Raw genomic sequence first — 14099 nt, forward strand, 5'->3', positions numbered from 1 at the left:
AATTTTACAACTATCAAGGTTCCTTAACATTGGGTTTAATTTAGTACATGTTTGACAAGAGACTTGCAAATTAGGGTAAGGACATGTTGGCGTTTGCTATTTTATATTTTAATTCCTCGACCATTTATCAACTGATTGTATGACCCAAACACACGCCTCCACACACACAATATACTTTCACACACAAAGCTCAGCTGTTTTACTGGGATTTGCTATCGCAGTAACCCAGAGAGGTGGAGGTGTGTCTTAAGGAATAACCATTAACACTGTTCAAACAGCGAACAATCCCATAACAATCCTTTGAATTATGACGCACATTATGACGTCAGTTAAATCAAACATCCGGATGAAGAAGCAGCCCCTAAATGTCTTTAACCCCTTGACTGTCAGAAATAGTTTATTCTTTTTGCATTAATAATAATGCAGTGACAGTAATTTATAAATTTGTGACAATAGTATGCAGGAAACCAATGACACCTAGTGGCCGTTGTTGGTAAAACCACTAAAAGTGTGACAATACAACTCATTTTTTTGTGATTTTAACTTGAAATCAAACTTGTCATCAAACTGTATAGAACTAAATTATTGTTCAGCCATCAGCCAGGTTGAAATAGTAATGCACAACTCTGTTATAATAGACAATGAACAGCACAAATGATCAATTACATAAAATAAATTTACTGCAACATTGCTGTTTACACAATGACAAACACAATGAAACAGCATATAAAAAAGGTTAGGTGTTTCATAAAATGTCCATAAAAATTGGAAAAGTCAAATTCTTTCCCAGTGTGATTTGATCTGATTTTTTTGCAAAAACATGTTGCCAGATTATGATCAGACAAAATCTTTGTATACATGCACACAAAAATACAATCAATAAAAAATAAATGTTGCTTCTTCATGTCTGTTAAAACACCTCCATGTCTAACTACAGCAACCCATACAATATTCCTGCTTAAATATGAAGACTATAAGCTACTGTCATCTGTGCACAACTGAATTCTTAAAAAATTAGGTCACCTTGAATTAAGAGCAGTCAGAAAACATGCAGGGAAACAAAATGCCAGTGTAAACAAAAGTCTCTTTGTTGCGGTATTTCTCTTTCGTTTGTCTTCTCTTCCTCTGTGAAAGGAACTAGAAGGCATTGAATTGAAGGATTGAGTTCCACCACGTGAACGGGAATGTAACTCAAGTCCTCCTAAACGTCTAAAAGTTTTCACCTCCAGCCTCAACACAGGAAAAACATCAGAATTTTTACATTTAAACAGGTTTGTCTTCATCTAACAGTAAGTGAACATGCATTAATCATCACCATAATCACTTGGCATCAGAAACTGTAGAGATCTGTTTTCAATGAACATTAACTTAGCTGTCCTGATGTTGCATGGAGAGGAAGAATACTGCATTTAATACTTTACTTATGAATTCTTAAAGGGGACATTTCACAAGACTTTTTAAATAAATCTATAGTGTCCCCAGAGTACATATGTGAAGTTTAATCTCAAAATACCATACAGATAATTTATTATAGCATTTTAAAATAGCCACTTTGTCAGTGTGAGCAAAATTTGGGGTGTGTCCTTTAAAATGCAAATGAGCTGATGTAAAGCAAACACTGATCACCATAATGGTGGTTTGTTGAAATTGAAACTCAATTGTGCTGTTCATTATTTTCTCTCTGCACTAAATGGCAGTGCCGTTGAATAGTGAAGATTAAGGGGCGGTATTATTATAATTATATCCCCTTCTGACATCACAAGGGGAGCCAGATTTCAATAACCTATTTTTCACATGCTTCCAGAGAATGATTTATCAAAACTAAGTTACTGGGTTGATCTTTATCGCATTTTCTTGGTTGCTAGAAGCACTGGTGACCCAATTATAGCACTTAAATATGGAAAAGTCATATTTTCATGATATCTCCACTTTAAAGGATAGCAGCTGACTGTCTGATATATTGCTGCTACACTAATAATAGTACTGCTTTGTTACACTGTTTAAATGCTATCACAGACACTGTAATCTGTTGTGTATCATTTTATAATTCAAATTCACCTAACATCTATTTCTATACTGTTCCCATGTTATTCATTTTATATGCTGTATATACACATTATGTAATAACTCAGTAAAGAACATAGAAACTTATGGCTATCTACATCTACAGAATCTACAAATCAGTATTTTTTTTTAAATCATTATTTTAAAAAGTCCTTGCTCACCCGATGCTCAGGCGAGATATGACCAAAGACCATAAAAACTTGTCTAAGCCTAATGCTTCATTTTTGTTCGGCCAATATAATATAGTTTTTTAATAATCCCAAATTAAAACGTCATAGCCATGAATCATCAATGAATGGAAAACAGCATCCTTTATATTTCTTTTGCCTTTCGCAGGAGAACTTTTGAGCAACATGAGGGTGGGTAGATGATGATAAAAAAATTTCAACTATGATAATTGTGTAACTGAATTATCAAATACAAGAGTGAGGGGCAAGTGAACATATTACTTCTGATTGGATCAGCCTTCTCCACCACCACTTTTACAGGCATTCTCGCTCTCTCATTCATTTCTTCTTTCTTTCAGGGTCGACTGAGTTTGTGCCATAATGTCACTACTTTTTCTGGATGAGTTGTGGAATCTCTCCACTGTTCCACTGCCTCTGTAGAACTGCTGTCAAAACCCAAGAGTATCTAGAAATTGACGGAAACATCACTGAAACTAAATACAACTTCTGCATACAGTAAAACACAAACTTGACATTGTGTAACAATTTTATTATAAGCTTAAAGGGACACTCCACATTTTTTGGAAAATATTTCCAGCTCCATTAGAGTTAAACATATGATTCTTACCGTTTTGGAATCTATTAGTAACTTTCAATGGCAGGGGACTATTTTTGGGCAGTGCGTAATATCACTATGCCTGCTGCAGCCATGTTACAGCAGCAAAGTCCTTGATTATTACGCCAGAATGAGAGTATAGTCCTAACCATAGACTGTAAAAAAGATGGATGACTCGAAGTCGCCTCCCACCATTGTAATGAATCGAAGCCAAAAATGTCCAACCACGGTCGCCGCCATTTTACGTAAAAACTTCAGCTTGGAGCCAAGGCATGCGCAGAAGGAATCGTCCGTGGAGCCAGAGGTGGAGTCACGGTATCAAACTTCCGCCCAAACACTCGCGCGACCAATTCAACCACGCCAATCATAACGACACGCCCTGTTTCTATAGCATTAAATTACTAGCTACAATGAAACTTACCACAATAATGAACACTTGAACATATATCAGCGTGATAACAACTACTTGAAAGGACCAAAGCCATCTTTCGGAAACTTTTATTGGGAGTGTAAATAATGTTTTTATTTAGAGCAGCAGAGTCCCATTCGTTTCAATGGAGAGGGCGGGGTTTATGACTTGTACTGCAGCCAGCCACCGGGGGGCGATCAAAGAGCCAGAGGCTTCACTTTTCAAGGCTTATGAGGCAACTTTTAATTTTCTGCCAGTCTTAGTACACGTGTAACTACAGAAGAGTCAAGTTTTAAATAGGAAAAATATGGAAACTCTTTGGTTATTTTAGAGTGTGATGCTAATGGTCTAATCAGATTCAATGAATTGTGTTAATCTATGCTAAAAGTGGTACCGCCAGACCTGGAGATCAGCTGAATGGATTCCAAAACAGTAAGAATCAAATGTTTAACTCTAGGTGAGCTGGAAAATGGGCATATTTTCAAAAGGAGTGGAGTGTCCCTTTAATACATAAGTTTATATGGTCTGGCCAATGAACAATAACGAGGATAAAATAATGTTTTTGGAATTCTGTTTGATAACCCTATAGAGATGCAGAAAACAGACACTTCACCTTATATGCCTGTTAATAATATAGTTTTTTATGCTATTTGATATACATTCTGCTCCAAACTGACCTGTCCAAGCAGATGTTTTCTCCGTACAGAGGCACATTTGTAGAGTTTGACTGACAGCTGAAGATTCTTGTCCTGATTGGTGATCGGGAAAAAAAGCACCTCCCCCCACTGTACATGCCCCCCTGATGACTTTATCGCCTTTGTCTTCCTCTTTAGCAAAAACCTGCCATCACTAAGCATGTCCACCCTCACAAAGAAACCTATGAAGGATATCCATTTATGTAGGTAACATTACAAGAAGAAATTCTGAAGCACTTTTTCTCATAAAGGGCCAACACACAAGAAATTAAAAAAACATGCATGTCTTAAGAGGACAGATTCACTCTCCTTTAGCAACTGTTTGTTTAAAAGGGACATTTCACAAGACTTTTTTAAGATGTAAAATAAATCTTTGGTGTCCCCAGAGTACATATGTGAAATTCTAGCTCAAAATACCATACAGATAATTTATTATAGCATGTTAAAATTGCCACTTTGTAGGTGTGAGCAAAAATGTGCTGTTTTGGGTGTGTCGTTTTAAATGCAAATGAGCTGATCTCTGCACTAAATGGCAGTGCTGTGGTTGGATAGTGCAGATTAAGTGGCGGTATAATCCCCTTATGACATCACAAGGTGAGCCTAATTTAAATTACCTATTTTTTCACATGCTTGCAGAGAATGGTTTACCAAAACTAAGTTAGTGGGTTGATCTTTTTCACATTTTCTAGGTTCATAGAAGCACTGGGGACCCAATTATAGCACTTAAACATGGAAAAAGTCAGATTTTCATGATATGTCCCCTTTAATGTTGTCTTATGTGAACAAGGGGGTTTGAATGATGATAAAGGCTAAATGACTCACTCTGTATAAGTGGTGAGGATGATGATGGGAGGTTTTGAGCACTGAGGATCTGGAGTTGCATTCTACTGCTCACTGGCTGAAAGCACAAACCTAGCTGAAGCTCAGCACGGCATACCTAGAAATAAAAGAAAATACACACATCTTTAACTGTTTGCCTAGTGTTATTCAACAGTGTTTGTTGAGTATTTGTGTTTTTTGGGGCAAAGTCCTTATTATGGAAAGTTTGTGCAATTTGTGACACCTATCAAACAGTAGCATGCACACACAGCTGTTGTTATAAAAAAAATAATTTCTACCCAATTACAATGACCTTTATTCATTCTGGAACACAGTACTGTCCATCTCAAGCTAGAATAAAATACTTTCTGTTTATTTATTAAGCAATTTTTGTGTTTGATATGAATAATTGGCATGTGATTTATTTTGGTCACATGCATAGACAAAAACATATATAATCAGTGGCGGCTGGTGACTGCTCTAACGAGGGGCGCAAATTCAAAATATGTGTTCGGAGTGTCATGTTTGTTGCTCGTGTTTGTAAAATATGTGTTTGTTGCGTCATGTGAACCGTGTGTATCACATGTTTTGTCAAAATAAGTGCCTGCTGCACACGTGTCAAAACCGTTTATGATAAAAGAGACGCTCACTTTCACAAAATACTCGCAAGACACTCCCTTAACAGTAAACTCTGATTACGCATGAGATTATGCGAGTATCTGGCAAACGCGAGCGTCTTTATCATAAATCCTTTAGACGCATCTGCAGCAAACACTTATTTTCTAACAAGACACGTGATGCACAAGGGATCACTCGACGTGCAGAACATATATTTTGAAATGACGACCCACACACATGTCGAGCTACATACATGTTGTGACGAACTTCGCATCAGGCGCCCTCGAAAAAGTCACTGGCTGCCACTGTACTATATAAAGTCTTTTTATGCCCAAAAACATATAACGTTTTTGCTGGGAAATATGTTTGGTCAACATGGTTGAATTTAACAGTGTTGCATAAATAAAACTGACATTGTCATATTAGCTTTTCAAAACCTGATGCCTGTCCGTGTGTGTATTGAGTCAACAAAGTTTAATTCAAGTGCCCTAACCTTTTAACAATGAGAAGAGATGTATCTATAACCAGATGATGCTGTTGAGATTAAACAGACGAGAACCTGATATATTGTTTTACAGTAATATAATTATGTTTTCTGAGATTTTATGGCAGGGGCCAATCCTACATCTAGAAATGCAACAGCTGGCCCACAAAATAACCGAGCTATAATACAGAGTACAAGGTTATAGTTTTATAATGCAATATTTTTAGTATTACCAATCACAAACTGATGACTGAGGCATTACAGACGGAAAAGTTTACTTCTATTGCTTTCAAAGAATCTTACAGGCAGGATCTGTAAGTGAGGCATTTGGCATCTGTGAAGCAGTCAAATGAAATGCAGAAGGTCAGAGACTCACATGTGTTTTAGTGTGGCTCCTGAACTCCAGCCAGTGCTGTGTTTCCTGCGGTCCAAGGGTTCGGAGAGATAACACACACTCTCCGACTGTACGTTTGCGTGGTGTGTAAGCCTGCAGACGCAGCACCAGTGCAGACCTGCGTACCTGCTCTAGGTTCAGAGTGAATACAAATGTCTCCATGAAGTCAGTGTCCTGAGAAAGACAAGCAAATATAATTATTATAATTATTTAGAGAGATACACGCACCTAAAGGGTTATTAGGAACACCATACTAATACTGTGTTTGACCCCCTTTCGCCTTTAGAACTGCCTAAATTCTACATGGCATTGATTCAACAAGGTGCTGAAAGCATTCTTTAGAAATGTTGGCCTAAATTGATAGGATAGCATCTTGCAGTTGATGGAGATTTGTGGGATGCACATCCAGGGCACGAAGCTCCCGTTCCACCACATCCCAAAGATGCTTTATTGGGTTGAGACCTGGTGACTGTGGGGGCCATTTTAGTACAGTAAACTCATTGTCAAGTTCAAGAAACCAATTTGAAATGATTTGAGCTTTGTGACATGGTGCATTATCCTGCTGGAAGTAGACATCAGAGGATGGGTACATGGTGGTCATAAAGGGATGGACATGGTCAGAAACAATACTCAGGTAGGCCGTGGAATTTAAACGATGCCCAACTGGCACTAAGGGGCCTAAAGTGTGCCAAGAAAACATCCCCCCACACCATTACACCACCACCACCAGCCTGCACAGTGGTAACAAGACATGATGGATCCATGTTCTCATTCTGTTTACACCAAATTCTGACTCTACCATCTGAATGCCTCAACAGAAATCGAGACTCATCAGACCAGGCAACATTTTTCCAGTCTTCAACTGTCCAATTTTGGTGAGCTCGTGCAAATTGTAGCCTATTTTTCCTATTTGTAGTGGAGATGAGTGGTACCCGGTGGGGTCTTCTGCTGTTGTAGCCCATCCGCTTCAAGGTTGTGCGTGTTGTGGCTTCACAAATGCTTTGCTGCATACCTCGTTTGTAACGAGTGGTTATTTCAGTCAAAGTTGCTCTTCTATCAGCTTGAATCAGTCGGTTCATTCTCCTCTGACCTCTAGCATCAACAAGGCTTTTTCGCCCACAGCACTGCCGCATACTGGATGTTTTTCCCTTTTCACACCATTCTTTGTAAACCCTAGAAATGGTTGTGCTTGAAAATCCCAGTAAATGAGCAGATTGTGAAATACCGGCCCGTCTAGCACCAACAACCATGCCATGCTCAAAATTGCTTAAATCACCTTTCTTTCCCATTCTGACAATCAGTTTGGAGTTCAGGAGATTTGACCAGGACCACACCCCTAAATGCATTGAAGCAACTGCCATGTGATTGGTTGATTAGATAATTGCATTAATGAGAAATTGAACAGGTGTTCCTAATAATCCTTTAGGTGAGTGTATGTTTTAATGCATCATTAATTGATGAGCTCTTATGCAAAAGCAGCTAAATGCCACCTCCATTAACAATGAGATAATGATATATGAACTAAATGCCCTCTGCACGTATTATTAAAGTATGCAAAAAATGTATTATTTTTAACAACTGTAGGCAATACTGCCACATTAATTGACTTTTAGGTTCACTCACCGCTGATGCTTCTTTGACCGTACTTTTAAACCGCACTTGCTTCGTCATAGTGATGACCCCTTTGACCCCAATCCTCTGAGGCTCAACCCCTTCAGTGTACGCATTTAACCCTGTACACTAGACAGAAAAAACAACGATAGGTAAATAGAGAGAAGGGTAAAAAGAATATACACTGTTTACAAGCTTTTATGACCAACCAATAAAGCTTATGTATGGTTGACAACTAAGGAACTAATTATATAGAGAGACATATCCAGACATAGAGATGTTTTGAATTTTGAACGATTTCAGAAAGAGACTTTTTGAAGCTTGAAAGCTCCAGTCTGCATTCCTTTTCATTATGTATATAAATGGCTATTTTTATGTCTCTTTTGTTCATCTCAAAAAGAACAACACGATGACGTTTGATGGGGGGTGAACTATTCCTTTAAAGGTTTCTTTAGACTCAGACACAGTGGATCCATTCATCTGGATTAGAGATGAAACACAATGGCCTGTTGTAGACTAGTAAAGCCTGGATGAAATCGTACCTTTACCAAGGTGATCCACACCTGCTCCACCGCCTCCTCATACCTCAGTTGCACACACACGTTTCCTATCTCGTGATCCCTTTCATCTCCAGATAAGGTGATGGACTCTATACACAAACTTAATTAATATCTATACTGTAATGCAATGTAAAATGCTTAGGATATAAAACATCTGCCAAATGCATAAATCTAAACATGAAATAGACATAGTGATTATTTGTCCATATGTCTTTCAGTAAACATGTGCTAGATTTATATAGTGGGGTAAAAAATCAGATCTGAGGTCATTTTGAAAATCCGATATTAAAAACACAGATTTAAACAAATGTAAAATAAAATAAAAACTATTATGCAATACTTCTAGGTCACTAATCAACTGAAAGTAAATTTAAAGGATTAGTCAATTTTCTTTAAAAAAATCAAGATAATTTACTCACCACCATGTCATCCAAAATGTTGATGTCTTTCTTTGTTCAGTCTAGAAGAAATTATGTTTTTGGAGGAAAACATTCCAGGATTTTTCTCATTTTAATGGACTTTAATGGACCCCAACACGTTACAGTTTTAATGCAGTTTAAAATTGCAGTTTCAAAGGACTCTAAGCGATCTCAAACGAGGCATAAGGGTCTTATCTAGCGAAACGATTGTCATTTTTGGCAAGAAAAAAAAAAATGCACTTTTAAACCACAACTTCTTGTCTTCCTCCGGTCCTGTGACGCGCCATTAAAGTCCATTAAAATGAGAAAAATCCTGGAATTTTTTCCTCAAAAACATAATTTTTCTCGACTGAACAAAGAAGACATCAACATTTTGGATGACATGGAGGTGAGTAAATTATCTGTTTTTTTTTTTTAAGAAAATTGACTAATACTTTAAGATTCATTCAGATGGTAAAATATACCTTATATCAGACTTTTTGACCTCACCATATACAGTAAACATACAATATGGTAGACATACTGTATGGGTTTGTTTGTTTGGTTGTGTGTGTCTGTGTGTGTGTAAAGATTTCCTCTTTAGTCTGAGAGTTATCTGAGGATACATGCATACTGGACCCCAGGGAAAACATTTGGAAGTAATTACTGCATCTGCCCTTCATGATTTCACAATCGACAGTGAGTCAGTTCTGTGTGTGTGAGTTTGTTTGAGAGTTTATGTGTGTAGTTGGTGGGAAGAGAGGGGGTAAGGTTGTTGGAAAATAAAGGGCCTAAAAAAAAGTGAAAGAAAACCAAACAAATAAATCCGTAGTGGAAATACCAGGTAACACTGAAGCGGAACCCTTTCCAAACAGTTCTACTGGAATGGAACTTTGAGTGTTCCTTTGGAATGCCGCTGTTTGCGGTTACTACTTGAATGATCCGTCATGAATGGTTACCTAGACTATGGCTGCTCCCAAAGGAATCCGTAATGGAGGATGCGCTGCTCAGGACACTGGATACAGAATTAAACCGCTTAAAGAAACCAGAGAAAGAAAAATGTTAGAGCACAGCATTAATATTTTTTAAGGTTTATGTTTTGTTCAGGAATTTAAATCAGGCTTTCTCTGAATTTTGTATGTTTGTTTAGTTGCCCTACAGCACGTTGAGTTGGCCACACAATAATCCACCATCATTGACAACCAGAAGACACAAGGTGACTGAGTTTCTTATTTACATTAATAAATATAGACCTCGCCCAGCTCGGATCAAACACCATTGTGTTAAATGCTCAGTAGCAGAATGGTGAACTTGCAAATCATATTGACAATGCAAGCCAATAAGTATACTTTTAGCCAAATGAAAGTTAGTAACTTTAAAGTTACAGTATTATTCTTCAGTAACAAAATAATCAAAACGAGATGTAAAAAACTGCAATTAACATACAAATGTTTACTACGAATTTACACTGAAAGTTCACAAATTCATAATAGATTCATACAATTATAGCATAAAGAAGTATTGTTTTATGTGTTGTTTGTTATCTTTGTGTTTATATATTATGATGAATATAAAACTACATTCTGATAAGGTGTGACAGATAAGGTCTGACAATAGCTTTGGCACAAGGCCTTAATATTTGCATCATGTAAAGTAATTTAGGCGTAATAATTATCATCTGAATTATTATATATAATCTACATATATCATCTACAAAATGTACTATACATCTAAATTATTATAATCTAGATACAATAATGGGCTGTTAAGTGAGGTGTGTACTGTGTGCACTTACCTGTACATGGCCCTGGGGATTTGACAAATCGAACATGGAGTGACTGAGTCTCTGTTTGCTATTACTTTCCCAACCTTTGCAAAACAGACAAAAATCATTTCACTGATTCAGGAGTCTAAAACATTTCCAAGAAGTTTGCTGTTGTGTTTTATTCTGTTTAAAATAATTACAATGCTAAAAATAAATGTGTATTAATAGCCCATTGCGTCATGCTCAAATGTAACATTCTTTGTTTGTTCTGATAAGAGCCCAATATTGTAAACCAACAGAATCATGAATCAATAGAAACCCTTTCACCAACATGATCTGAGGCATTATAAAAATGCAAGTGCGCCATAAACAATAGGGATTTAGGGGTGGGAATAAAATGAAAAGATTACAGGCAGGTAGTTCATAGGGTAAATATTTGAGATGAAGTTGCGTGACAAATGATGCTATGAGGAAGTCATATTACAGTAAATCCACTCCTTGAGATGCAGACAATGTGCAGAGATGATAAACAGAAGATATGTTAGTCTCTGTTACATCTGGCTTTACGTAAATTGAACATATAATGAAAATCGGACTTTTTCCATGTTTAAGTGCTATAATTGGGTCCCCAGTGCTTCTATCAACCTAGAAAATGTATCAACTTAGTTTTGGTGAACCATTCTCTGGAAGCATGTAGAAAAATAGGTAATTGTAATATGGCTCCCCTTGTGATGTCAGAAGGGGATAATAACGGCCCTTAATCTGCACTATCCAACCACGACACTCTCGTTTAGTGCATAGATAAGCTCATTTGCAAAAATTTTATGTTCACACCTACAAAGTGGCAATTTTGACATGATATAATAAATTATCTGTATGGTATTTTGAGCTAAAACTTCACATACGTACTCTGGAGAAACCAAAGATTTATTTGACAGCTTAAAAAAGTCTTGTGAAATGTCCCCTTTAACAACGAGTATAACTATCCAGGAAATGTGAATGTATCTCACCTGAGCCGAGGCAATTGTTGGTTTTTGTCTTCAGATTGGGGCGTCTCAGTGAACCTGGTGAGATGTAGCTGGTTATCTGACTGTTGTTTAAGGCCAAAACAGGGTCGTACACAATTTGACCGGGTCCTGCGAGCTCTGCCTTCCTTTCAGCATATGTGGTCCTTGTAGGACCTAAAATTGTCAAATTTGTATACCGGTTAAATTTGTAAAGATGCAGATGTTTAAATAAACCCAGCAAACCGTCATTTCACCGTCTAGGTTAACTATAGATCCAACAGTCTGGCTATGAGTCACCAACTTCTAGCCAAAAACAATAACTTGGATTTGGTTACATAATAAATTGCGAGATGCATGATATTCATGTAAGCAAAGTCAACATTGATTACAAGGTTTTTTGTTTTATTTATGTAGTTTTGTTTATTTTTTTGGCTATGGTTAGATGTCTGTTAAAGTTCACTATTAGTGACAGTCCAAATTTTGGCTTGTTTTAGCCTAGATGGGCTGTTTGAATGGCGTTTAAAACAAAAAAGCCTGCTGGTCCCGAAAATATTTCCATAGCCTCCTATAGACGGTTATATCGCGATACGCGTCTGGTCCGAACTTTACTTCCAGTTTCAGTTTTTTTAATGGTCTGACTAAGTTAGTTGCTAAACTGAACTCTTGAACAAATACCTCGTCGAAAATAACAAATGTTTTGATTTCCTATGTAATCTACGTTTTCTTTATTTTGCTTGTTATATAAATAAACTACGTTTCAAGTACTTTGTTGTTATTTATTCTTAGCGCCGTTTACCGAAAGTTACGTGTTGACCACGAAAGCCGCTTGTTTATGTTGTTACTGCTGAAACCGTCTATAATACAAATTAATAAAACCATTGTCATTGACCGATAAAAATGCCAGATAAAATGCTGACATGACCTCTTTCATTAAACCCCATCCATCTAAAAGAGACAACTTACCATGTTCTCTAACATTGTAGTCGGAGTACTGCGTGTCTTTCGGCTGAACGTAGGAAGGCTTAAAGGTTGGAAGGACGAAGGGAATCTCCCGGCCGTCAGGAGGCAGTTTGGACAGGAGATAATCCTCTGACACTCCAATATTTTTGTTCACATTATACTCATGTGTTAATTTACGAAGAGGCTGAACCTTAATTACTGCAAAACACATAAAGGATTAATTGTGGATGTACAATGTAAATTTTTTACGTGTATTTGCATTATAAAAACAGCAAGAGGGGCGGAGAGAGAGAGAGAGAGAGAGAGAGAGAGAGAGAGAGAGAGAGAGAGAGAGAGAGAGAGAGAGAGAGAGAGAGACTCACTCTGAGTCTCTGGTTCTTTCTCCTCGGGCTCAAACGTCCTGCAACAGTTTTTTATACATTCTGTCATGTTGTGTACCTACACAAAAAATCACAAAAAACAAATAAAAAAAGAAAAAAAGTCAAAGAATCACTCTTGTCATCTAAAAACATTATTAAAGTACTATACATACTACATAGACCAGTTAGTGTTATCTCTGATGCTTTTAAAAAAATTGTGATCCTGCCTGTAAAAACCCATCTAAAGTCAATTTTACGGTCATGTTTTCTACATAGAATCATCCTATAATATATAAATATTTTGTGAAAATATAACCTTGATATCTTTATTATTGACAAATTAAGGCGATGTCAAAGATTGAAAGCAAACCTTGATGCTCCTAAGCTGCATTTCACAGACAGGGTTACATTTAGACAAATGACTTATGCATTTAAGCTATACATTTAATCAATATATAAATGTACTTACAATTTATTTGTTTAAACTACTTAAAGGCTGTAATGCAATGCTAAAACACTTTGAGTTGTCTAAACAAGTAATGTTAATAAAATTGATAAAATTTTTCAAACAAATTATTAATTAAATGCTCTTCATGAGTCAGATAATTTATTTTAATTTGTATCATTTTTGCCAGTGAAGTTGAAACCACATTAGAAGATCAAGTTGTACATACCTTTGTTGTTGTCCACAGGGAGCTGATAGCACACTGAACTCATGGATACAGCAGGTGAATGTGAAAGCCTCCAGTCAGTGAAAACCTCTGCCTCTGTTTAGGTCATAGTGCCCGCCAGATTACAACCTCCTGTCTAATACCTTTGCAAGAAGATGAAAATGTACAATGTATTATAGTATACAGTATAACACATAAATGTTCACATTATACTTATTGTTAAGGAATGGTCACATGGTTATTTAAAGAGTTACACTAAAGAGTTTTTTTAACCTTAAAATAACGTTTCCAGAAAAGTTTCAGTCGTTCATCCAGGGTGAACGGCACTTTCACATTCGCTTTGCAGCCCTCTATCAGCCAAAACTGCACTAAAGAAGTTTCCAACCGTTGGGTCGCGGTCCTGTAGTTCGAGTAAAAACTACAGAAACTTGCTTTACGGCAGACCTACAATCCAATCAGAGCCAGCTTTGCTGCAGTAGGCTAAATTATTTACGACAGTGGT

At 36.9% G+C, this 14099-nt stretch overlaps 1 protein-coding gene across 1 annotated transcript; it reads right to left on the reverse strand.

Annotated features, from left to right (window-relative positions):
* Window positions 1-379: 379 nt before the first annotated feature.
* On the reverse strand, window positions 380-14078 carry LOC129415808 (tandem C2 domains nuclear protein). Its single transcript, XM_055169961.2, has 13 exons — window positions 13871-14078; window positions 13601-13740; window positions 12930-13005; window positions 12571-12765; window positions 11611-11781; window positions 10631-10704; window positions 9795-9870; window positions 8420-8526; window positions 7890-8006; window positions 6249-6440; window positions 4774-4888; window positions 3934-4133; window positions 380-2697 (listed from the first exon to the last, which is right to left on the reverse strand). Exons 3-13 carry the CDS (start codon window positions 12994-12996, stop codon window positions 2587-2589), a joined length of 1425 nt encoding a protein of 474 aa, XP_055025936.2. The 5' UTR covers window positions 12997-13005; window positions 13601-13740; window positions 13871-14078; the 3' UTR covers window positions 380-2586.
* Between the last annotated feature and the right edge of the window lie 21 nt (window positions 14079-14099).

The sequence above is a fragment of the Misgurnus anguillicaudatus genome, chromosome 11, assembly GCF_027580225.2.
Source record: "Misgurnus anguillicaudatus chromosome 11, ASM2758022v2, whole genome shotgun sequence".
In the NCBI taxonomy this organism is placed as follows: Eukaryota; Metazoa; Chordata; class Actinopteri; order Cypriniformes; family Cobitidae; genus Misgurnus; species Misgurnus anguillicaudatus.